The sequence below is a fragment of the Saccopteryx leptura genome, chromosome 9, assembly GCF_036850995.1.
Source record: "Saccopteryx leptura isolate mSacLep1 chromosome 9, mSacLep1_pri_phased_curated, whole genome shotgun sequence".
Lineage (NCBI taxonomy): Eukaryota > Metazoa > Chordata > Mammalia > Chiroptera > Emballonuridae > Saccopteryx > Saccopteryx leptura.
In genome coordinates, this window is record NC_089511.1 from 41,261,206 (window position 1) to 41,287,545 (window position 26,340).

The 26,340-nt window shown below is 40.7% G+C and overlaps 1 protein-coding gene and 1 pseudogene across 3 annotated transcripts in view; one reads left to right on the forward strand and one right to left on the reverse strand.

Moving 5' to 3' along the window:
- The first annotated feature begins 5,711 nt into the window (after nt 1–5,711).
- On the forward strand, nt 5,712–6,736 carry LOC136380509 (UPF0547 protein C16orf87 pseudogene; annotated as a pseudogene).
- Nucleotides 6,737–15,656: 8,920 nt separating this feature from the next.
- The window catches only part of LOC136380486 (zinc finger protein 14 homolog), a 104,296-nt gene continuing 93,612 nt past the window's right edge, over nt 15,657–26,340 (reverse strand). Inside the window, exons 3-5 of one of the 3 annotated variants that reach the window (XM_066348302.1) lie at nt 20,378–20,504; nt 19,253–19,351; nt 15,657–17,160 (exon numbers count right to left, since the gene is read on the reverse strand). In XM_066348302.1, coding sequence (XP_066204399.1) covers nt 15,800–17,160; nt 19,253–19,351; nt 20,378–20,504 — 1,587 coding nt within the window. In that variant the 3' untranslated portion in view covers nt 15,657–15,799. The remainder of the gene's footprint in view (nt 17,161–19,252; nt 19,352–20,377; nt 20,505–26,340) is intronic. The other 2 variants (XM_066348305.1, XM_066348310.1) reach the window with 2 other exon arrangements.

Sequence of the window (26,340 nt, forward strand, 5' to 3'; positions counted from 1 at the left end):
TGGTGTGGTGGTAATGAACTCCTTGAGCCGTTTATTGTTTTTATTTCTCCTGCAATTTTAAATGATAGATTTGCTCGATAAAGTAGTATTGATGGTAGGTTCTTGTTTTGTGACACTTTGGATATTTCTTGCCAATTTCTTATGGCCTGAAGTGTTTCTTTTGATAACTCAGATGTCAGCTATATGGGGACTCCTTTGTAAGTAATTAAGTGCTTTTCTCTTGCAGCTTTTATTATTCTTTCTTTGTCTCTTTTTAATTTTTTTTAAAAAAATTTTAGTTTAGCTGGAGTGGAAGGGGAAGAGAGAGAGAGAAAGACAAGGACAACAATCTATTCCAGTATGTGTCCTGACCAAAGGATTGAACTGGCAACCTCTGCACTTTGGGACAATGCTCTATTTGAGCTATCCCTCCAGGGCTTGTTTTTGTCTCTTAACTTTGGCGTTTTAATCATAATGTATGTGTCTTGGTGTGGGCCTCTTTAAGTTAATCTTTAATGGGACACTGTGCTTCTTGAACTTGTGTGACTATTTCCTTTTTCAAATTAGGGAAGTTTTCAGCTATGATGTCTTTAAACAAGTTCTTTATCCCTTTTTCTATTCTCCTTCGGGAAACCTTATGATGTGAAAGTTGTTTGTATTCATGTTGTCACAAAACTCTCAGAGTTTCCTCAGTTTTGGGGGGCATCTTTTATTTTTTGCTGTTCTGCTTCTGTGCTTACATTTATCTTGTCTTCTAAATTGCTGATTCAATTCTCTGCTTCATCCAACCTGCTTTTGATTCCTTCTACTGCAGTCTTCATTTCAATTATTTTATTTGCCATTTCTGATTGTTTCTTGGTTCTTTGTTTTAATTTCCTTTATAATGCTTACTAACTTCTCACTCTGACCATCCATTCTTACTCTAACTCTAAAATCCTTGAGAATCCTAGTAACTATTATTTAAACTCTGTGTCTGACAGTTTGATTACTTCCATTTCATTTTTTTTCTGGGGATTTCTCTTCTGATTCATTTGGGTTATATTTCTTTATCTGCTCATTTTGTCTTTTTATTAGGTAGCTCAGCTCTGTTTTCCAAATTTGTTGTGACATCTTTATGAGGAAGATGGTCTTAGTAGTACTAACCTCAAGGTCACGTGAGGTCTTTGCTTTAGGAATGTTTCTAGAGGGTTATATTTACCCTCCTGTTGTATGTGAGTCTTGAATGCAGTTGACCCTTTCATGAGTGCAGTTATCCCTTCAGGCTGACTGGCTCTAAGGATCAACCCTTATCACATGTTTTAGATGCTGTGCAGTGTCTGTCCTATTGGGCTTATTTCTTCTCCACAGTGTCTGGTACTTGCTAGACTCCTCCTTTGTATGTGCCACTTGTGTAGCTAGTTGAGTCCAGCATTAGTGCTGTCTGTCACTCACTACTGGTTGTGTTGTTTCTGGGTCCTCTTGAGAGGTGTTCAGGTATGAGTTGACATCAGCTGTTGTTTGGAACCTGCTGTGGGCAACCTGTCTGGAGCTGCCGCTTTGTTCACTGTGTATATCTTTGTTTTCTGTGCCTGGATGTGTGGGGGAAGGGCCAACCTGTGTATAAGGATCAGCTTCCTTCTGCTTAAAACTGACAGTGGGTTCATAAAAAGGCAAAAAGTTCTGTAAGATTTTCCACCAGTTTTCAGCTGCTCTACCTTCTCCCCCCCCCCCCCAGCTGCCTGGTATTCTCACAGAGTCTTTTGTAGAAAGACTATAGTGTGGGCTCAGACTGGCCTCACCACACCAAGCCCTCTACAGGCTGTAAGCTTGGTAGTTTAGAGCAGCTGAGGTTGGGATGACAATGTTAGTGGGACTCCCTACTTAGAGGGTCTCTTGGTCAGGGGCTCAATACAGGAAAAGCGGCCCCTACTCCAGAGCCTAATCCCTCAGCCACCGCTGGGTATTTCAAGTCTATTTCTCCCCAGTGAGGCAAGCATCAGGTTGAGATTGGGTTGGGCAAAGAGTCCCCTCTCAGAAGTTCTTCCAACTGGGGAGCCCCTTCTCTCAGGTAAGAAGACTGAGAGAGTCCTCCACTGGGGCTGACTATGCCCCTCTTCAGAGAGTGGCTAAGCCCCTCAACCAGTACCAACAATAGGCTCCATGGAACCCACACTTTGAATGTGTTCCAAGCCTCTCTTTTTCCCTGTTTAATCTAGCCCATGTAGCAGGATATCCCGGACCCAGGCTGGTCCACCTTGTAAAGCTCCACCTTGTCCAATGCATGTGTAAACCTCTGTGCAGGTGCTGACCACAGAAAGTGGTACTCGCCTCAGCTGAGCTCTGTGTCCATCAAGTCCTCTTTATGGACATGCTACCCATAAGGGTAGTTGGGTCCTGCTGTAATGCTCTCTGCAGCTAGACACTGACTGTGCTGGCCAGGTCCTCCCAGAAAGGAACTCAGTGCAGACCAGTGCAGGACACTGCCCATGACTGGCCCTCAACAACCTTCTTGGAGCTACAAAAAACAAACACAACAAAAAACAAAAACAAAAACCCAGGCCCTGGCTGGTTGGCTTGGTGGTAGAGCATCAGCCTGGTGTGCAGGAGTCCCGGGTTCGATTCCCAGCCAGGGCACAAAGAAGTGCCCATCTGCTTCTCCACCCCTCCCCCTCTCCTTCCTCTCTGTCTCTCTCTTCCCCTCCCGCAGCCAAGGTTCCATTGGAGCAAAGTTGGCCCAGGCGCTGAGGATGGCTCTGTGGCCTCTGCCTCAGACGCTAGAATGGCTCTGGTTGCAACAGAGCGACGCCCCAAGATGGGCAGAGCATCACCCTCTGGTGGGCATGCCGGGTGGATCCCGGTTGGGCGCATGCGGGAGTCTGTCTGACTGCCTCCCTGTTTCCAACTTCAGAAAAAATACAAAAAAAATAAAAAACAAAAAACTCCCAGAGTTTGTGACTGCCTCTGCTGGGCCCACGTACACATGGAAATACCAAGCCACACACCTCTAGGTTGGCTTTTACCCACACTTGGCCTAGGGAAAATCAGCAATAGGCTCAAAGTTTCCCAATATCTGTGTTCTCTTACCTCTGCTGCTGCTTGTTGGGCTCAGCCACTGAAAAAACCTCTGGTAAAGTCTAGAGCTTGGGGTGATTCAAGGATTAGGAAGAGTGGTGGGTATGGCTCCACCCATTGGTCCCAGGTGTTAGTCTGTCCAGACTTTTTTCACAAACCTCAGTAGGGTGTAGCCACTAGGAGTCCAGTGGTCTCTGAAATCCAGAGATTTGGTTTGCCCACAGTTTTGACAGTTTCTATTGAATCTTTCATGAAGTGAAAACACCAGTCATATTCTTGGGAGAGTGTGGGGAAAAGCTCTGGCCTCAGTGCCAGAACACTGAGTCACTGACATATCCTCTGCTTCCTGACCAAGGCTGCTTGCTTCTCAGCAGGGCCCAATCTCTATGGGGTGGTTCAAGGGAGATTCCCAAAGGTGGAGCAGTTGCTCTCCCCCAGGCTGATGCTGCCTGGAGAGGACTGCTCCACCCAACAAAGATGGAGACTGGCCTGGCCAGGCAGTGGCGCAGTAGATAGAGCATCGGACTGGGATACGGAAGGACCCAGGTTTGAGACCCCGAGGTTGCCGGCTTGAGCACGGGCTCATCTGGTTTGAGCGAAGCTCGCCAGCTTGGACCCAGGGTCGCTGGCTCAGGCGGGGGGTTACTTGGTCTCCTAAAGGCCCACAGTCAAGGCACATGAGAGGGCAATCAATGAACAGCCAAGGTATCGCAACGAAAAACTGATGATTGATGCTTCTCATCTCTCTCCATTCCTGTCTGTCTGTCCCTGTCTATCCCTCTCTCTGACTCTCTCTCTCTGTAAAAAAAAAAAAAAAAAAAAAAAAAAAAGATGGAGACTGCAGTATTGGAGAATGACTCAGCACAGGGGTTTCAGTGACCATCCCCCACAGTGAGTCTCCATGGGCTGCCAATTTCACACTCTCCTCACACAATTCTAGTCCTCTCAGTCCTCTCAGCCTTCTTTCCACCAGAACCCTGAGTAAGTGGCTGTGAATGAGATTTTCTGCGTTGGTTATTTAAAAGGGTGCCTGCATCCCTGAGAACTCCTGTCTCTTTCTTGCAGATGGAAACTCACTTCTTTTCACCACCAAATGCTATGTGAGTACCTCTTCTATACTCTGGTGTTTTAGGCTGGGATGCCCAGCCTGGAGCTTAGGACACTCAGGGTAAAGACCCCTGCAGGATCCTCATGGGAAACCTCCCTGCAGCTCAGAGTCCCTCTGGACCCTCAGCCACTGCTCTTTCCTGGGAGCAGAGGAAGCCTTTTTTCGCATCTCCACTTTTCTTACCAGTCTCAATGTGGCTTTTTTTTTTTTCTTACAATGGGTGGGGGGACAGACAGGAGCAGACAGACAGGAAAGGAGAAAGATGAGAAGCATCAACTCATAGTTTTGCAGCACCTTAGTTGTTCATTGCTTTCTCATGTGTGCCTTTATGGGGGGGGGGGGCTCCAGCTGAGCCAGTGATCCCTTGCTCAAGCCAGTGACCTTGGGTTCAAGCCAGCAAACTTGGGCTTTAAGTTAGTGACCTTTGGGCTCAAGCCAAACACCATGTGGTCATGTCTATGATTCCATGCTCAAGCCAGAGACCCTGTACTCAAGTTGGTGAGCCTGTGCTCAAGCCAGATGAACCAGTGCTCAAGCTGGCAACCTTGAAGTTTTGAACCCGGGTCGTCTTTGTTCCAAGCCAGTGCTGTATCTACTGCACCACTGCCTGGTCAGGCTTGATGTGGCTTCTGTGAGTCCTTGATTATGCACTCCTCTTCATTTAGTCAGATGTTGGCTTTTCAAGGTAATTTTTTTTAAGTGAGAGAAGAGAGAGACAGACTCCCTCATGTGCCCCAACAGGGATTCACTTAACAACCTTTCTCTGGGGCCAATGCTTGAATCAACTGATCTATTCTCAGTATCTGAGGCTGACACTCAGACCAACTATTTTCAGTGCCCAGGGGCAATGAAGCCAACCATTTAAGCCACTGGCTGCACGAGGGGAAGACAGAGAAAAGAGGGAGAGGGAGAAGGAGAAGGAGAAGGAAGAGGGAAAGAAAGACAAGCAGATGGTCACTTCTCAGGTGCAATGACTGGGGATCAAACCACGATGTCTGCACACCAGGCCGACACTCTATCCACTTAGCAAACCAGCTAGGAAGATGATTGTTCTTAAATTTAGTTATAACTCCCTTTCGATCCTGGGAGGTCACAGTGAGAACATTCGCCTACTCCATAATCATCTTGGAATTACCCAGTGATGAACTTTCAAATACAGCACCAATTAGTAAGATCCACAAAAGAAAGCATTGATAAATTGGACTTAGTTAAAATTAAAAATGTCTGCTGGGTGAAATATACTTTAAAGAGAATGAAAAGGTAAGTTACAGAGTTAAATAAAATATTTGTAGAACACATATCTGACAAGGAATTGTATACAAAAAGAACACAAAACTCAACAAAAAGAAGACAAAAAAAAAGCCCACCCAATTTAAAAATGGGCAAAATTTTAAATAGACATCTTCTCGAAGAATATATGCAGATGGAAACATACCATATTTCCCCATGTATAAGACACTCCCATAGGCTCGGGGACCGGCGCGGAGTCTGAGGGAGCTCGGTCCCAGGTCCCGGAGAGCCGGCGCACGCGCGCGCGCACCCGGCAGCGCCTCAGTCTGGGCAGCGGGACCGGGCGGGCGGAGGCCGGGCAGCTGAGGTGCGAGGGGAGGAGCTCGCGCTGCCGCCGCCGCTACCGCCGCCGCCGGCGGAGGGGAGCATGTCCGCGAGCCGAGCCAAGAAAGTGAAGATGGCCACCAAATCGTGCCTGGACTGCGACCAACAGGTTCCTGTTGCATGTAAATCATGTCCCTGTGGTTACATATTCATTAGCAGAAAACTCTTAAATGCAAAGCATCCAGAGAAATCACCACCTTCTACAGAAAGCAAGCATGAGGCCAAGAGGAGGCGCACAGAGAGAGCTAGGAGAGAGAAGATAAGTTCCGCAGGAAATAAGGATGTAGAAAACAGAAAGAGGTCTCGAAGTAACAGCCATTCAGATCATATCAGACGAGGACGAGGAAGACCTAAAAGTGCATCTGCCAAAAAACATGAGGAAGAAAGAGAAAAACAGGAAAAGGAAATTGACATCTATGCTAACCTCTCTGATGAAAAGGCTTTCGTGTTTTCAGTCGCCTTGGCAGAAATAAATAGAAAAATTATCAATCAAAGACTGATTCTCTGATACTTGCCTGCAGAATGTGTTGAAACGTTCTTCAGGATTGCATCAGCAAATTCTCAAACAGCTGTGGACTCTCAGGACCATTTGACTGCGTCAGTGAGGGCGGGAGGGTTTCCCTGTCGTTGAGCCAGTGCCACATTGGGGAGCAAAGCTGTAGGCCTGACTGTGGTGGGATTTCCTTGGCTTCCAAGAAGTATTGTCAGTGTTTTGTGTTGGGATATAAATAAGTGTACTTACGAAAAAGAAAAAAAAGGTGGATGACTGTTAAAGGTTAAAGGGGTAGAGATGAGAGTGGAAGTATGAAAATTAGGGAAATAAAATGCTTGATAATTTTTCAGGTTTGCCACCAGAGATGCAATATTTTAAATACTCTGAGAAAGAATGACTTTTTGAAATATATATTTCAGATATTCAGCACTAATGGATTGCATATTTACAGATCATTTACTTTGAAAAAATTGGCAAGTAATATTTTATTGAATGGGGAATTAATATAAATTGTAAATTTTGTCTTAAAAAAAAAAAAAAGACACTCCCATATATAAGCTGTATCTTAATTTTGGGGTCCAAAATTTGAATAAAAATATATAAAGTTATTGAACTCAAGTTTTATTCATCATAAAATTCATACAACTCATCACTGTCAAAACTCCCAAACGTTAGTTTGTTCTTACCTTGTCTGATGACGAATCACTATTTTCAACAATGAGTGCAAAAAAGCAGGAAATGCAAGTTTAAAAAGTCTACAACCACTATATAAGACACACCCAGTTTTTAAACCCCAAATTTTTCAAAAAACTGTGCGTCTTATACATGAGGAAATACGACACTTATAAAAGATCGTCAATATTCTTTTTTGTCAGAGTGACTGAATTGGGAAAAAGAAAAAAATCAGGCATTGCCTAAATTACTGGACACTCACTGAACTGACACTACTTCCAGAGACCCAAAACATCTTAGTCCACAAATTGCATTTAGGGGGTGATGCAGATCAGATTAAGAGTTTTAGGTCAGCTTTACTTCAACTGTGGGCTGAATGAGTTCCTAAACCCATCCTTGTAGTTTTATCCTGTTTTGTAATTCATAGTTGGAGTAAACTGGCAGAGCCTTACCAGGCAGTGGCTCAGTGGATCAAGCATCAGCCTGGGATGCTGAGGACCCAGGTTTGAAACCCCAAGGTCACTGCTTAAGTGTGGGTTGGCCAGCTTGAATGTGGGATCATAGCCATGAACCCATGGTCGCTGGCTTGAGCAAGGGGTCACTGGTTCCGTTGGAGTCCTTGGTCAAGGCACATATGAGAAAGCAATCAATGACCAACTAAGGTGCTACAACTGAGTTGATGCTTCTCATCTCTTTCTCCTCCTGTCTATCTCCCTCCCTCTTCCTCTCTCTCATAAGAAGAAGAAGAAAGAGGAAGAGGAGGAAGAGGAGGAGGAGGAGGAAGAGGAAGAAGAGAAAGAAGAGAAGAAGAAAGAAGCAGAATCTCCATATTGGCTCCCCGACCTGTGGAGTAAGGGCGATTATGGTTAAAAAAAAAAAAAAAAAAAAAAAAGGTCGTCAAGTAGAAGCCACTAGAGCTGCCCCACCTTGTAAAATAGTAAACCAAAAGCTTTATCACATTCTTGGAGTAACTGCAGTAATACCATGATTAAGGACTTGAAAAATGCAGGGTTGGTAATTTCCACCAAATCCCCATTCAACTTGGTTATTTGACCTGTGCAGAAGACAGATCTTGGAAGTTATCTTAAGCTCAACCAGGTGGTGACTTCAATTGCAGTTCCATTCCCAGATGTGGTTTCATTGCTTAAGTGAATTAATACATCCCTGATCCTGGTATGCAACTATTAATCTTGCAAAATGATTGTTTTTCTCTATCCCTGTTGAGAAACACCGCCAGAAAAAAAAATAGCTTTGAGCTGGCAAGGTCAGCAATATACCATCACTGTCCTACCTCAAGGGTGTATCAATTCTCCAGCCTTGTCATAATTTAACTTATAGGGATCTTGATTGCCTTTCTTTTCCATGAGACTTCACACTGGTCCATTACATTAATAATATTACCATTGACTGGATCTAGTGAATAAAAAACAGAAACTACTCTAGACCTATATGAAAAATATGTGCTTGTCATAAGGCAGGAAATAAATGATTAAAATTCAGAGGTCTATTCAGTGAAATTTCTAGGGGTCCAGTGGTGAGAAGCATGTCAAGATATTCTTTCTAAGGGTAAGTTTTTGCATGTGACCCCTTCTAGAACAAACAACCAAAAAAAGCATGATGCCTAAAAAGTCTCTCTGGACTTTGGAGGCAACATACTCCTCATCTGGGTATGCTATCACGGGCCATTTACCAAGTAACTTAAAAAGTTGTTAATTTTGAGGCTCTGGCCGGTTGGCTCAGTGGTAGAGCGTCGGCCTGGCGTGCGGGGGACCCAGATTCGATTCCTGGCCAGGGCACATAGGAGAAGTGCCCATCTGCTTCTCCACCCCTCCCCCCCTCCTTCCTCTCTGTCTCTCTCCTTCCCTCCCGCAGCCAAGGCTCCATTGGAGCAAATGGCCTGGGCGCTGGGGATGGCTCCTTGGCCTCTGCCCCAGGCGCTAGAGTGGCTCTGGTCGTGGCAGAGCGACACCCCGGAGGGGCAGAGCATCGCTCCCTGGTGGGCAGAGCGTGGCCCCTGGTGGGTGTGCCGGGTGGATCCCGGTCGGGCGCATGCGGGAGTCTGTCTGACTATCTCTCCCCATTTCCAGCTTCAGAAAAATACAAAAAAAAAAAAAAAAAAGTTGTTAATTTTGAGTGGGGCCCAGAACAAGAGAAGGCTTTACAATGGTTCCAGGTGCCATGCAAGCTGCCCTGCCACTTGGACCATATGATCCAGCAGATCCAATGATGCTTGAAGTCTCAATGGAGATAAGGATGTTGTCTGGAGCCTTTGGTGGTCCCCTGTAAGTGAATTAGAGTGCAGGTTCTTACCAGTTTGGAGCAAACCCCTGCCATCCTCCCCAGATAACTCTTTTCTTTTAAGTGAGAGCAGGGGAGATAGTGAGACAGACTCCCACATGTGCCCCAACTGGGATCGACCCAGCAACCCCCATCTGGTACTGATGCTTTGTCCATCTGGGGCCACTGGCAACCAAGCTATTTTTTGTGCCTGAGGCAGAGGCTCAATGGAGCCATTCTCAATGCCCAGGGTGGACACATTCAAATCAATCAAGCCATGGCTGTGGGAGGTAGAGGGAAAGAGAGAGAAGGAGAGGGTGGAGAAGCAGATGGTTGCCTCTCCTGTGTGCCCTGACCAGGAATCAAACCCAGAACTTCCACATGCCAGGTTGACGCTCTACCACTGACCCATTGGCCAGGGTCTGATAGTAAACATTTTAATGGAAACTTTCAAACACATAAACAGTAGAAATATTATTATGAACTCATATATACAAATCACTCCACTTTAATAATTATCAACATTTTGTCAATCTACTTTCCAGTTGTCTTAGCCAATTTTTTTCTATTGCTGGAGAATTTTAATGTAAATCTGGGTGTCTTGTCATTCATTTCATAAACTTGTAAGCATGTATCTCTAATTTCTTAAAATTTATTTATTTCAGAGAGAGGAGAAAGAGAGAGAAAGTGTGTGGGGGGGAGCAGAAAGCATCAATTCATAGTTGCTTCCTATATGTGCCTTGACCAGGCAAGCCCAGGGTTTCGAACCAGCAACCTCAGTGTTCCAGGTCGATGCTTTATCCACTGCACCACCACAGGTCAGGCACATATAGGAAGGATATATCTCTAACACACAGGAGCTCTTCTTTTTTTAATTTTTCCACTGATTTGAGAGAGGAAGGGAGGGGGGAAAGGCGAGAGAGAAAAGCATCAATTCATTGTTCTGCTTAGTTATGTACTCACTGATCACATTTCCTGTATGCCCTGGCCAGAGATGAACCTGCAACTGTGGTGCACCTGGAGGACACTGTCCACAGAGCCACCCAGCCAGGACTGCTCTTATTTCTCAGTAACCACATTGACAGTATCATCCCTAACAAAATTATTTCTAAATATCATCTAATATTCAGTGCAAGTCCACATAATCTCTCCTGTCTCCAGAATCTTTTTATATTTTGTTCAAAGTAGGTCCAAGTAATACCCACTTGCTGAATTGTTAATATATCTGTCTCTTTTAATCTGTTAACAGTTGCCTTTCTTTTCTTTTTTTATGCCACTCATTACTTTAAGAAATCAGGTTGTTTTGTAGAACTTTACACCTTCTGGATCTGTTTGGCTGCTTCCCTGTGTTGTCATTTACTTTGTTCGTCTATTCCCCAAATTCTTAATCTAAAATAATTTCACTTAAAGGTTTAATTCCTTCAGTTTAGGATTTTGGCAATAAGGATTTTATAAATAGTGGTGTGTACTTCTTATTGCATTATTTCAGGAGGTGAACAGTCTGATAGTCCCACTTTTATAGAGGTTAAACTGATCAAAGGGTTTGGAGGCAGTCAGCTTGATAAATTCATTTTAACATTCTCACTATAAAATCTATCACCTAATAGTTTTATATCCACTAATCATTTACTGGACCCTTTAGTCCATTAGGAAACTAGGAAATGGTGATTTTTCTAATTCTATCAATCTTTCTATATTTAATAGATTTAGAAAACACTTTAAAATAAACAACTTGACCCTGCATCTAAAAGAACTAGGAAAAGAACAGCAAGTAAAGCCCAGAGGTAGTAGAAGGAAGGAAATTATAAAGATCAGAGCAGAAATAAATGACATAGAGGCTAATACAGAGGATCAATGAAACCAAGAGCTGGTTCTTTGAAAAGGTAAACAAGATTGATGAACCTTTAATCAGACTCACCAAAAATAAAAGAGAAAGAGGACTCAAATAAATAAAATTAGAAATGAGAGTAGAGAAATAACAACTGACACAACAGAAATACAAAAGATTGTAAGAAAATACTATGAAGAACTGTATGCCAAAAAAATTAGACAACCTAGATAAAATGGACAAATTCCTTGAAACATATAATCTTCCAAAAATTAATCTGGAAGAATCAGAAAACCTAAACAGACTGATTACAACAAATGAGATCGAAACAGTTATCAAAAAAATCCCAATAAAGAAAAGACTTGGGCCTGATGGCTTCACAAGTGAATTCTACCAAATATTCTAAGAAGAACTAACTCCTATTCTTCTCAAGCTATTCCAAAAAATTCAAGAGGAAGAAAGACTTCCAAGCTCCTTTTATGAGGCGAGCATAATTCTGATTCCAAAACTAGCCAAAGACAACACAAAGAAAGAAAATTATAGGTCAATATCCCTAATGAATTTAGATGCTAAAATCCTCGACAAAATATTAGCAAACCGGATCCAGCAATATATGGAGGGGACCATGCATCATGATCAAATGGGATTTATTCTTGGGAGGCAAGGCTGGTACAATATTCACAAATCAATCAATGTGACTCATCACATAAACAAAGGAAAGGAGAAAAACCACATGATAATTTCAATAGATGCAGAAAAAGTATTTGATAAAATCCAGCACCCATTCATGATTAAAACTCTCAGCAAAGTGGGAATACAGGGAACATACCTCAACATGATAAAAGCCATCTATGAGAAACCCACAGTCAACATCATACTCAATGGGCAAAAATTAAAAGCAATCCCCTTAAGATCAGGAACAAGGCAAGGGTGCCCCCTTTCACCACTCTTATTCAACATAGTTCTGGATGTCCTAGCCACAGTAATCAGACAAGAAGAAGAAATAAAAGACATCCAAATTGGAAAAGAAGTAAAACTATCATTATTTGCAGATTATATGATATTGTATATAGAAAACCCTGAAGTCTCAGTCAAAAAACTACTGGACCTGATAAATGAATTCAGCAAGGTGGCAGGATATAAAATTAATACTCAGAAATCAGAGGAATTTTTATACACCAACAATGAACTGTCAGAAAGAGAAATTAAGGAAACAATCCACTTCACTATTGCAACCAAAAAAATCAAGTACCTAGGAGTAAATTTTACCAAGGAGATTAAAAACTTGTACTCAGAAAATTATAAAACATTGATAAAAGAAATCAAGGAAGATACAAACAAGTGCAAGCATATACCGTGTTCATGGTTAGGAAGAATTAACATCATTAAAATGTCTATATTACCCAAAGCAATCTATAAATTCAATACAATGCCAATTAAAATACCAATGACATACTTCAAAAATATAGAACACATATTCCAAAAATTTATATGGAACCAAAAAAGAACGCGAATAGCCTCAGCAATCTTGAAAAGGAAGTATAATGTGGGTGGTATCACATTTCCTGCTATCAAGTTATACTACAAGGCCACTGTACTCAAAACAACCTGATACTGGCATAAGAACAGGCATTTAGATCAATGGAACAGAACAGAGAACCCAGAAATAAACCCACACCTTTATGAACAACTGGTATTTGACAAAGGAGGTAACAAAATACAATGGAGTAAAGACAGCCTCTTTAACAAATGGTGTTGGGAAAATTGGACATCTACCTGCAAAAAAAATGAAATTAGACCAACTTACACCATTCACAAAAATAAACTCAAAATGGATAAAAGACTTAAATGTAAGCCTTGAAACCATAAGCATCTTAGAAGAAAACATAGGCATGGCCTGACCTGTGGTGGCGCAGTGCATAAAGCGTCGACCTGGAAATGCTGAGGTCGCCGGTTCGAAACCTTGGGCTTGCCTGGTCAAGGCACATATGGGAGTTGATGCTTCCAGCTCCTCCCCCCTTCTCTCTCTCTGTCTCTCCTCTCTCTCTCTCTCTGTCTCTCCCTCTCCTCTCTAAAATGAATAAATAAATAAATAATTATAAAAAAAAAAAAAAAAGAAAACATAGGCAGTAAGCTCTCCGACATCTCTCGCAGAAATATATTTGCCGATTTATCTCCACGGGCAAGTGAAATAAAAGACAGGATAAACAAATTGGACTATATCAAACCAAAAAGCTTTTGCACAGCTAAAGACAATAAGAACAGAATAAAAAGACAAACCACACAATGGGAGAATGTATTTGACAATACATCTGATAAGGGGTTAATAACCAAAATTTATAAAGAACTTGTAATACTCAACACCAGAAAGACAATAATCCAATCAAAAAATAGGCAAAAGAGATGAATAGACACTTCTCCAGAGGACATGCAGATAGCCAATAGGCATATGAAAAAACGCTCAACATCAGTAATCATTAGAGAAATGCAGATTAAAACCACAATGAGATATCATCTCACACCAGTCACAATGGCGCTCATCAACAAAACAACACAGAATAAGTGCTGCCAAGGATGTGGAGAAAAGGGAACCCTCCTGCACTGCTGGTGGGAATGCAGACTGGTGCAGCCACTGTGGAAAACAGTATGGAAATTCCTCAAAAAATTAAAATTCGAACTGCTTTTTGACCCAGCTATCCCACTTTTAGGAATATACCCCAAGAACACCAGAGCCCTGTTTCAAAAGAAGAAATGCACCCCCGTGTTTGTGGCAGCATTGTTCACAATAGCAAAGATCTGGAAACAGCCCAAGTGCCCATCAGAGGACAAGTGGATTAAAAAGCTTTGGTACATATATACTATGGAATACTACTCAGCCATAAGAAATGACGACATCAGATCATTTACAACAACATGGTTGGACCTTGATAACAATCTACGAGATAAGTAAATCAGAAAAAACTAAGAACTTTATGATTCCATATGAGACTCAGAGACATGGACAAGAGTGTGGTGGTTACCGGGGTTTGGGGGTGGAGGGGTAGAGGAGAGGGGCACAAAGAAAACCAGATAGAAGGTGACAGAAGACAATTTGACTTTGGGTGATGGGAATACAACATAATCAAATGTCAAAACAACCTGGAAATGTTTTCTCTGAACATATGTACCTGATTTATCAATGTCATCCCATTAAAATAATAATAAAAAAAGAGTTGCCACGCTCCCCCACACAAAAGAAAACACTTTAATCTGATGAGCTTTTGATGGCTGTAAAACTTGATTGACACAGGAAAAGCAAAATAACTTATTTTCTCCCTTTATCAATTTTCAAAATGATGAGTTGGTGCCCAAGCATCATCCATAGCTGACCAAATTGTGCAGCCATAAATAAGTAAACTACTAGTTGAGTCATGTCAAAAGACCCAACTTCCATTGGTTGAAGATGAGACAATCTGAGTACAAAGGGGTTAGTTTCCTTTTTGCCATCTTTTTGATAGTTTCTAATTAATCTAGAATGGTGCTCAGACAATAGAGATTACAAAACATTTACTTTTGGCAATTATGGGAAAATAATTTCATTTTCTCTTTGATTCTTCAATGGTTGTACTCTTAACAACCTCATATTCATGAAATTCTTAAAGCTTTCTTTTAAGCATGAATTTCTGATGCAGCTTAAGTGATTGAGAACTTCACACTTTCACTATCACCTCCTAGATTTTATCCAGAATAAATTAAATAGTGCTGAGCAGTGATAGGAAGCATTTCTTTATTACTTCTATAGAATATTCCTTTCATATGAATTCATCAATACTAATACTGATAACAATTACAGATGATATTTACAGAAAACATGCTATGTGGCTATTTTTCCAAGTGTTAACTACTTCATCCTTACAATTCTATTAACACAGTGTGTGCAGGCTGACTCTGAACTGGCCCCAATGGTCCCTAACTCCTCTACTATTTATACTCTCATGTAATCCTCTTCCCTTGAGTGTGGGCAACCTAGAAATTTGCTCCTAGCTAGTAGAAGACAGCAGAAGTGATGAAATACTACTTCAGTAAATAGACTACACAAGATTGTAACTTTTAGGATTATAGGAGACTCTATGCCTTCTTGGCTTGCACATTTTGGTGAAGTAAGCAGTCATTTTGAAGAGGCCCATGTGGCAAGGAACTAAGGTCAACCATTAGCCAACAGTCAGAAATTGAGATCCTTGGTGCAATAGCCCTCAAGAAAATGAATTCAGCCAACAACCATTTGAAGTTGGAAGTGGATTCCTTCCCAAGTTGAGCCTTCGGATAAGACCCAGCCCCAGTTAAAAACTTTGATTTTAGCCTTCTGAGAGGTCCTAAAGCAGAAGACCCAACTAACTTATACCCAGACTCCTGATCCATAAATTATGAAATATATGTGTATTATTTTAAGCTATTAAGTTGTAGTGATTTATTATACAACAATAAATAATGTACACAGGTACTATTATCACCATTTTGAAAGTGAACAAGATGAGATATGAAAGTTCAAATAAATTGTCCAGTAACACACTGGTAATAAATAGGTAAAATTGAGAAGATAAAGCTAAAGATTTTCCTACATGCATTGTATGATTCTTGGACAAAAATTTGCGAAAGACAATGTTTGAATGGCAAAGGAAGGCTTTTAAAGCAACATTTTTTTCTGTATTAACAAATTTCTCATGCTTAGATGTGAGCATGAAAAAAATAAGTGAATTTTTTGATGTACTGTGACATAATGTACATTTCAAGGTTTTCTTTAAATTCCATTATGAATTTTCTGATGTTGAGTAAGGTGTGAATGCTGTCTAAAGGCCTTCTTACATTCCTTACATTTGTAGGGTTTCTCACCTGTATGAATTCTCTGGTGTTGAGTAAGAAATGAATAAAGTCTAAATGCCTTACCACATTCCTTACATTCATAAGGCTTCTCACCAGTGTGAATACTCTGATGTTGAGTAAGTTGTGAGAGCAGTCGAAAGGGTTTTCTACATTCCTTACATTCATAGGGTTTCTCACCAGTATGTATACTCTGATGTTGAGTAAGCTGTGAGAGCAGTCTAAAGGCCTTCCCACATTCTTCACATTCATAAGGTCTCTCACCAATATGAATGCTCTGATGTGAAATAAGTTGTGAGTAACTACTAAAGGTCTTCCAACATTCCATACATTCATAGGGTTTCTCACGAGTATGAATTCTCTGGTGGCGAACAAGTTGTTGTCTTAATCTAAAAGTCTTCCCACATTCCTTACATTCATAGGGTTTCTCACCAGTATGAATACTTTGATGGACAGTAAGTTGTTGGCATATTCTAAAAGCCTTTCCACATTCTTTACATTCATAGGGCTTCTCACCAAAATGAATTTTCTGGTGTACTCTAAGGTCTGGGCTACATACAAAGGCCTTCCCACATTCCTTACATTCATAGAGCTTCTCAGCAGTATGAAGTCTCTGATGTCGAGTAAGGTGTGTACACTGCCTAAAGGTCTTTCCACATGCCTTACATTCATAGGGTTTTTCACCAGTGTGAATTCTCTGATGTCGAGCAAGTTGCTGATGCACTCTAAATGCCTTTCCACATTCCTTACATTCATAGGGCTTCTCACCAGTATGAAGTCTCTGATGTTGAGTAAGTTCTTGGAGCACTGTAAAGGCCTTCCCACATTCCTTACATTCATAGGGTTTCTCACCAGTATGAAGTTTGTGATGTCTAATAAGGTGAGCACGCTGTCTAAAAGCCTGCCCACATTCCTTACATTTATAAGGTTTCTCACCAGTATGAATTCTCAGGTGTTGACTAAGTGTTGAACGACGAATAAAGGTTTTCCTACATTCCTTACATTCATATAACTTGTCTCCATTATGAACTCTCTGATATTCAGCAAGAAAATTATGCTTTTTGTAAGTGGCCCCTTTTTCAGAAGTAATTTTCAGCTGCTCCAAATATCCTTCTTGTGGTTCCATCTGCCCCTCAATCTTACTCTTGCATTCCCAATCATTTCTAAAAATGGAGTCCTGAAGGCAACAGCTTTTAATTCTTTCCATTATCTCCCATTGGAATGAATATATTTCATAAATATCCTTTTCTGGAGATAAAATATTGGTTCTGGACTCCAAATCTGAAAGAAAACAAGAAATCAAACTTATGTTGTTTTTCTGTCCAGAAGAAAGAATATTTCTATAGAGAAATATGTAAAAGGCACCTAAAATAATGCCTATTACAAGTGAATGAATTGGACAGCTCTAAAACATAGGCATTTCTGCTGCAATATCACACGTGCAAAATTACACACCAAAAATTAGGGTTTATAAAGTAGAGCTGGAGAAGACCACTCAAATCTATGCAACTGTATTAGCAGAGCACTAACTCCTATAATAATAAAGGGCTCAAGGAACCCAAAAGGCAGTTTAGCATGGCTGGAGGGTTTTAAAATACACAAAAATTAAGTGGAAATGCTGGATTTCGAGTGCTGAAACACTGCACATAAAAATAAAGCCCTTAGCCAGTGAAGCTGCCATTAAGTTGAGAATCAACTGATGTGCAATGTGTCTAGCCAGAAGCCATGCAAGGTTGACTATATACATCTCCGAGGAGGGAATCCTAGGTGCAAGCATTTATTATTAATTTCCTTAATATAGAGGTGGAAGGGCTGCTAACAAAACATCAAATTGAAGGCTTTTGCTTTTCCTTTTAAATGTTATAATACTATTCTGGCTTCATTCAACTGAGAAAATTACCTGTGAACCAACTAACTTCCACATAATACTGATATCACTCCCTATTTCACATCATTAAGATAATTTATTTTATGAGTTATTAATTACATTATGAAACAGACTATATTCTCAAACATTTCAAATAAAGGCAAAGGAAACAGAGTAAGAAAAGCCCAAGGAAGGAGGTGAACTTGGTGATTGGGGAAACAAGTTAAATCCGTGAAGGCCTGATTTAGGTGTGGATAAGAATCAGCTGAAGATTTGCTACAAACCATACAGGGGTACTTTTATTTTTATTCATTTAAAATTTTTTTCTGGTTCAGGCACTTTTAAGATCATAGTTTATTTATTACTTTAGATAAAAAGGTAGTATACATATTAGGGAATCCCTTAAAACACAACTCTAGAGTTATATACCATCTGCTACTTTTGCACTGAGTATTAACCAAAAAAAATCTCTAGAGGCCCTGGCCGGTTGGCTCGGTGGTGCGGAGTGTCGGCCTGGCGTGCAGAGGTCCCAGGTTCGATTCCCGGCTGGGGCACACAGGAGAGGCGCCCGTTTGCTTCTCCACCCCTCCCCCTCTCCTTCCTCTCTGTCTCTCTCTTCCCCTCCTGCAGCCGAGGCTCCATTGGAGCGAAGATGGCCCGGGCGCTGGGGATGGCTCCTTGGCCTCTGCCCCAGGCGCTAGGGTGGCTCTGGTCGCAGCGGAGCAACGCCCCGGAGGGGCAGGGCATCGCCCCCTGGTGGGCAGAGCATCGCCCCCTGGTGGGCATGCAGGGTGGATCCCAGTCGGGCGCATGCGGGACTCTGTCTGGCTGTCTCTCCCCGTTTCCAGCTTCAGAAAAAATACAAAAGACAAAAAAACAAAAACAAACAAACAAACAAAAAAATCTCTAGACACCTGAAATCTCTATTATTAACATGAAATACGGTAATAAAAGCTTTAATTAGTTCAATATATAGTATTTACATTATGAAACCAATGATGACATGATAAACGGTGATAAGTAGTAAAAATATACTTTAAAAAGTAAAGATTTATATTCTTACAATGTGTTAATTGTCAATTGTATAAAAAATTAAAACATAGCATAGCTTTCCTATATAGAGGTATTTGTAACTGACTGAAACAAAAGCTAGAGAACTAGGTCCTGGGCATGTTTTTTCTTTGTTCTTAATTATTCTCCAGCAAATAAATGATTCTTATGTTAACCAATGTCTGAGTTTCTCTCCTTAAATTATTTTTTTCTTAGATTTTATATACTGATTTTAGAGAGGGGTTGGGGAGCAGGAAGCATCAACTCATTGTAGTTGCTTCTTGTATGTGCTTTGATCAGCAAACCCAGGGTTTCGAACCAGTGACCTCAGCATTCCAGGTTGACACTTTATCCACTGCGCCAATCTTCAACAGTATCTAGTGTTTGTGCCTTTACCCTCGTCAGCTTTGCTATTACCTGCAGTAATGACTTCCCGAAGCCTACTAGCTCACTCACCAGGGTAGTGTCTTCGTGTCCTTTCCCTCACAACCATCCAGGGTTCTTTCCTTTCATCCAATAAGGTAATCACATCTGATTTAGAAATGGAAGGTCCAGCTTAATAGAAAAATGTGACATGAAATTATAAGGCCAGAAGTCCTGAGATTCAGATTTGGTTAAATTTATAATTAATATTAGATCAAAACAGTATTTTATCAAGTCTAAGAGCAAAGAAATGCAAGGAGTTGAAGGACACTCATATTATGGTAAACTTAGGACAAGGAATATACACCAGATAGTTAAGAACAGGCCTTAACATAATTTAAACTCACACAAGCTCTGTTGAGAGGCAGTCTTGTGTAGTGGTTGAGAAAACAAAATCTGGATCCAGACTGCCTGGGTTCAAAAACTGCCTTTGGTGCTGTGTTAACTCTTGGGCCTAAGTTTTCTCATCTGAAATGAGGATAAAAATAGTATATTTCTCATAGAGTTGTTGTGAGGATTAATTAATAATGTTCAATGCTTAGAATAGTTATACATGTACATACACACATGTGTGTACTAGATATTAACTTTTATTATAATTTTGCTGAGAGGAGAATAAGAGGCTCCCTGTAACATTCTCATATCCTTCATGCAGTGTTACAGGCTAAGCCCTTAGCTTTTTAACTCAACTACAAAGTAGGTAGAAATGTCTGTTACAGGAAACAGAATGCATTTAAACATTTAACTGAGTTTTAAATGAATTTTGTGGATCCATCCCATTTTATATAAGTTCTATAGGCTCTAATTTTTAGAGACTCAGAACCCCCATGGCTAGGTATTCTCCCTGCAGGTGGATTAGAAAACCAATGTTAAGCATCTACACCAATTCTGAACTCAAATACAGTGTGAAGTCTGGTTTCTTAAACAATATAGCCCCGTGGATATTAAGGAAACAAGGAGAAGTACAGAGCCTAAAAAAGTCTGAAGGACCTAGCAGGACAGGAGTGACAATGTGCAAAATGGAGGGGCCTATTTCCAACCTAACAAAGCTTGGACCATTCCTTTGGAACAGAGAGACAAAATTTATATAGTTCCTCAAAACATAGCCCTGAAATTGACAATAGAAAAGGCAATATAATTTAGAATAAATAGCCTTACCTAGTGAAATGTAGTTGCTATAATTCTCCCACATAACATCCCTATATAAGTCCCTCTGAGCTGAGTCCAGGAATTCCCATTCTTCCTGTGAGAAGTCTATGGCCACATCCCAGAATGTCACTGAACTCTAAAAAAAAATCATATATTACTGTGAAAATAAATGAAATACATATTTTTTTAATGGAAAGATAAGAGATCAAGGATTGCTCTGCAGAGAATGAACCACATAGCAGCAAAGAGTAGAGCTGAATACTTATGACACGCACAGGGGATAATAAAATTAGTATCCCTGAAGCAGGGTGCTACAACTCTTCAACAGTCCTGTAGCTGCAGATAAGATTAAATTTTACCCACACATATCTGGAAATGAATAAAATAATCCAAAAAGGTCCTAATAAAATGAAACATTGCACACAGCCTCTGTAAGCTATTTCTACCACAAATTCTCAAGAAATATGAGGCCTTTTACCTTCTTTTCTTTGAATAACCATGAAAACAATTGATAATTTCTCCTGAATATACTATAAAATCTCTAAGAAAATAGACTCAAGTTCATCAGAAAGTCCTATTTTATTATAAACATTTTCCCTATTATGATCAATTTTTTAATAAACTTTCAAAAATCTGCTACATGGTAGTTCACAATTTAAATACATAACATTTAATATCCTTTTTCTCTACTTGGATGTTTTAATTCAACATAATCTCAGTCTTCCTCAAATCTCACAATCTATATTATTTAATACTTATGCATCTGGATGACCTTCTTAAGTTGTTTTTAAAGAGGATTACTCCTATTTAAAATGTTTATTTTTTTGATTTTTTAAAGAGAGGAAGGGAGAGAGCAGAAGAGGAATGTGCACTAACCAGGGATCAAACCGGCAACCTCTACACTGGGGACAATGCTCTAACTAACCCAGCTATCCGACCAGGACTGACCTTCTTACTCTTTATCATCCATTACCCCTCAATGAACACCTTTCCTCATTTCTGAGTTACAGTATACTGAATTGTGAAGATATCATTCTAGACCAGTGGTTTCCAATTAGGAGTGATTTTATTCCCTAGAAGGCAGCTGGCCATGTCTGCAGACAATTTTGATTGTCACAAGCGGGGGAGGAGGTGTGTGTTACAAGAATCAAATTGATAGAAGCCACGAATACCTTTAGACATCCTACAATGCAGAGGATAGTTCCCTACAATAAGCAATTTTCTGGCTCAAAATATGAATAGTTCCAATGTTGAGAAACTCTGAGCTAGACCAGCACATCCCACAAAACTACACAATGGACTTGCTCCTGGTATTCTTCTCAGGATTTCCCAGAGATGATGTTTTTATTTTTTATTTATTGTGTTGACATGGTTTCAAGTGTCCCACTCAATATGACACCCTCTACCCCCCACATCATGCCCTCCATGCCCCATGCAAGGTCTCTTTCCATTCCCATTTCTATCCCCCTTTCCCTCTGGGAATTGCTACCCTGTTGTCTATATCTATATGTTATGTATATATAATTTGGCTAATCCCTTCACCTTCTTTGATTTTATCCCCTCTTCCCCTTCCCCCTGATGCTGTCCATCTATCCCCTGTGGCGCTGCTTCTGTTTCTGTTTTGTTCCCCAGAGATGATTCTTGATCTTTCTATTTGCAGTCCTGTTCTGATCACCTCCTATTAAGCCATGGAAGGGAGGAATCCCTTAACCTAGAGAGCATGAGATGGCTGAATACCTGACACCAAATAGATGAGATTGCCAGTAGTTTGTTAGTCACATACACTCACAGCCAAGGGGAGGATGACCAAATGTCAGGCAAGGCCATACAGGGGTTGCACTCAGGAATAGAGTGAAAAAGCAGGGTCTGTGAGAGGCAGGCTTTGTAGTAAAAATGAGATGTTCCTGGTCCCTGTGGGAAGATGCGATGGGCTTATTTGAATAATTCTGCAGGCTGGCAGGGAAGTAAAATTCAGTACATTAAGAATCAGGAGGGGTACTGGTCTGGCTGGTGGAACAAACCAGGTAGGGAGTCTTTTCTGCTGGATAGCAGGCATATTTAGTGAGAGCAGTGGAATACATGGTTAAGGCTTTGGAGACAATAAAGACATCAAGGCTGTACATGAAGCTTTAGACTTTATAATATAAAGCTCCAATCACATCCCTACCAAATCCACCCAATCATAAAAGCCTTATCTACCATAAGATCTCAACGCATACAGAGACTGAGACCAGAGAACATTAAATCTCATCTTATGTACTTGCGAGTCTAAGGTCTGTGGAGAAGTTTGGAGTTTTCCCTACAGCAGTCAAATAGAATTCTCGCTTTCATCAAACTATAGATCTTCAAGGGAAGTTCAAAACTGGGATCTCCTGCTTAATATCAAGAATCCATTTCCCCAAACCAGACACTCTAACACTAAATCACTGAACAGGAGCCTCTTTTCCCATCACTGTAAATCAAAGAATTATATTCCACTACACATCAATTCGACTCCTCACCGAGTTTCATACCCCCCCCCCCAGTATAGAATTGTATAGTACATAGGAGTCAGTGGCTTCAATATTTTCATTGTCTTTTTTGCTAAACTCACTTTTCTTACTTGATTTGCTTCTTTCTCCACAGTTTTTTCCAAAACTCTTCCAACTTTTTAGGAACTCATTTTATACTAGGCAAAAAACAAGGGCTACATGTGAAGTACACTATGAAAATGCATTTCCAACAAGTCCATACTGGCAGGAATGGCTCACATTCATATGATGCTCTGATGCATCCTTTATTAATAGTGGCACCAGATATAAACATTTCCTTTAATGATACTTGCATATATTTCAAACATCTGTAGATGGTTCCAACAGTCTATCAATTGAACTTGGAATAAAACAAGACTCTCGCTGCAGATTTTGTTTGTTTAAAAATGTTGCATTAAACTATACAATTTCTTTTATATAAAGTTCTAAATATAGGCAAAATTAATTTATGGTATTGTACATCAGGATAGAGGTTACATTTAGACTGGGTGACCATGGGGACATCAAAAGTGCTAGTAATAGTTTCTGTCATGACCTGTGGGCTGGTAGCATAAATGTACTCAATTCATAAAAAGTCATTTAGCTCTACACTTACAAGTTATGTACTTTTCTATATGTAAATTATATGTCAAAATAAAGTTTAAAAACCTTTTTTTTTTAAATGTCAAATTGTGTGTTGGGGACATAAATTTTTCCTACATAAAACTAGACTAAAAATTATGGTACTCAGAGAAATATATGTTCTCTGAAATCTAAGTCTTATTTTTTACTATTTTATTTAGAAAATTAAACTTAAAAGGGTGACATTGATCAGTAACAGTACATAGGTTTCAGGTAAACATTTCTATAGCTTTTGAACTATTGATTATGTTGTGTACCTATAAAGCCAGTAACCGCGGCCAACATCCAAGCCACCTCGCCAACACAGGTTTAGGTTTGATTTGGACAGACCGTACGGAATAAACAGAGCTGAAAACTAGTGGCCCATTTTTCTTTATTCTAGACTCGCACTCGCCAAGTGAGTAAAAACAAACACACTGGCCTGAGCTGTGGTGGCGCAGTGGATAAAGCGTCGACCTGGAAATACTGAGGTCGCCGGTTCGAAACCCTGGGCTTGCCTGGTCAAAGCACATATGGGAGTTGATGCTTCCAGCTCCTCCCCCCTTCTCTCTCTCTGTCTCTCCCTCTCCTCTCTAAAATGAATAAATAAATAAATAAATAAATAAATAAATAAATAAATAAAACCCCAAACACACTGGACTCCAAAACTCACTCATTTGGCACTCACAAAGCTACTGACTCATCTGAGTTTTCCTAGAATCAAAGGTTTCCACCTCATCAGTCTTATTCACCTCTGTTCCCATCTCCTCCTCCTCCACAAACTGGCTTCTCCTTCTCCCACTCCGCCATTTTGGCTGCCTACTCCACGTGGCTTCCCTGCCCTGCTACACCATGGGTTCTTCCTTTTACAAGAACATGATCGCTCTCTCCCCAAAATGGCCTCCTGGTTCCTCCTTTTAAAACCATTTGGCACAAAAGCCCTCTCCCAACACATATTAGCATAACCACGCCTCTTCCCAAGCATGAAAGCAATATTATCACCTAGGCAACAGCCATCCACGTGGGCAGCACCATCTTTAACAATAAGGGTAGAAAAAAAACACACAACTTTATCTGCCCAACAGTATCCATTACACAAAGTCAAATGTTCCGAAGTTTTTGGGGTAGATACCTAGTAGAGAAATTGCTGGGTCATATGATAGTTCTATTCTTAATTTTTTGAGGAACCACCATACTTTCTTCCATAATGGTTGTACTAATTTGCATTCCCACCAGCAGTGAATGAGGGTTCCTTTTTCTCCACAGCCTCTTCAACATTTGTTATTATCTATCTTGTTGATAATAGCCAATATAACAGGTGTGAAGTAGTATCCTATTGTAGTTTTGATTTGCATTTCTCTAATAGATAGTGAGGATGAGCATCTTTTCATATATATCTGTTAGCCATTTGTATGTCTTCTTGGGAGAAGTGTCTGTTAAGGTCCTCATCCCATTTTTTAATAAGTTTTTGTGGGTTTTTTTATTATTTTTATTTATTTATTTATTTTTTACAGAGACAGAGAGTGAGTCAGAGAGAGGGATAGACAGGGACAGACAGACAGGAATGAAGAGAAATGAGAAGCACCAATCATTAGTTTGTTATTGCACGTTGCAACACCTTAGTTGTTCATTGATTGCTTTCTCATATGTGCCTTGACCGTGGGCCTTCAGCAGACCGAGTAACCCCTTGCTGGAGCCAGCGACCTTGGGTTCAAGCTGGTGGGCTTTTCCTCTGCATCCCAGTCCGACGCTCTATCCACTGTGCCACCGCCTGGTCAGGCTCTTCCCATTTTTTAATTGATTGTTTACTTCTTTGTTATTAAGCTTTGTGAGTTCTTTATATATATATTGTGGATATTAACCCCTTATTGGAGCTGTTGTTTGCAAATATCATCTCCCATTCTTTTGGTTGGCTGCCTATTTGTTTTGTTATTGGTTTCTTCTGCTGTACAGAAGCTTTTTAGTTTGATACAGACCCATTCATTTATTGTTGCCTTTAATTCCCTTGTCTTTGGGGTCAAATTCATAAATTGTTCTATATGGCCAAGGCCCATGAATTTAGTGTAAGGTTTAGGTTCAGGGCACTTTTAAAACCAGAGCCCCCTGCCTGACCAGGCAGTGGTGCAGTGAATAGTGTCAGACTGGGATGCAGAAAATCCAGGTTTGAAATTCCAAGGTCTCCAGCTTGAGCGTGGGCTCATCTGCCTTGAGCACGGGGTCACTGGCTTGAGTGTGGGATCATACACATGAACCCATGGTTGCTGGCTTGAGCCAAAGGTCACTGACTTGAAGCACAAGGTCACTGGCTTGAGCAAGGGGTCACTCACTCTGCTGCAGCTCCCCCAGTCTGGGCACATATGAGAAAGTAACAATAAACAACTAAGGAGACTAAGGAGCCACAACAATGAATTGATGCTTCTCTCTCCCTTCCTGTCTGTCCCTCTCTCTGACTCTGACTCTGTCAAAAATAAACAACAAAAAAAGCCAGAGCCCCCTTTAAAACTAAAATTCCCCTCACACAATTTCTTACCCAGGCTCAATGCAGAACATTTTCCTCCCCCACCGTGTGGCTATAGTTAATTGGCTTGCTATTCTCTCACTTAATGGCTTCTTGGCCTTCACTTTGAAATGCAGCAAAAAGTTTATCTTTGCAAAAGTCAGGAAAAGCTTACACTGAGAAAGGACCTTACAATTCGAGGAGTTTAAATCACAATAAAAGTTGCCTGACCTGTGGTGGCGCAGTGGATAAAGCGTTGACCTGGAAATGCTGAGGTCACCGGTTCAAAACCCTGGGCTTGCCTGGTCAAGGCACATATGGGAGTTGATGCTTCCAGCTCCTCC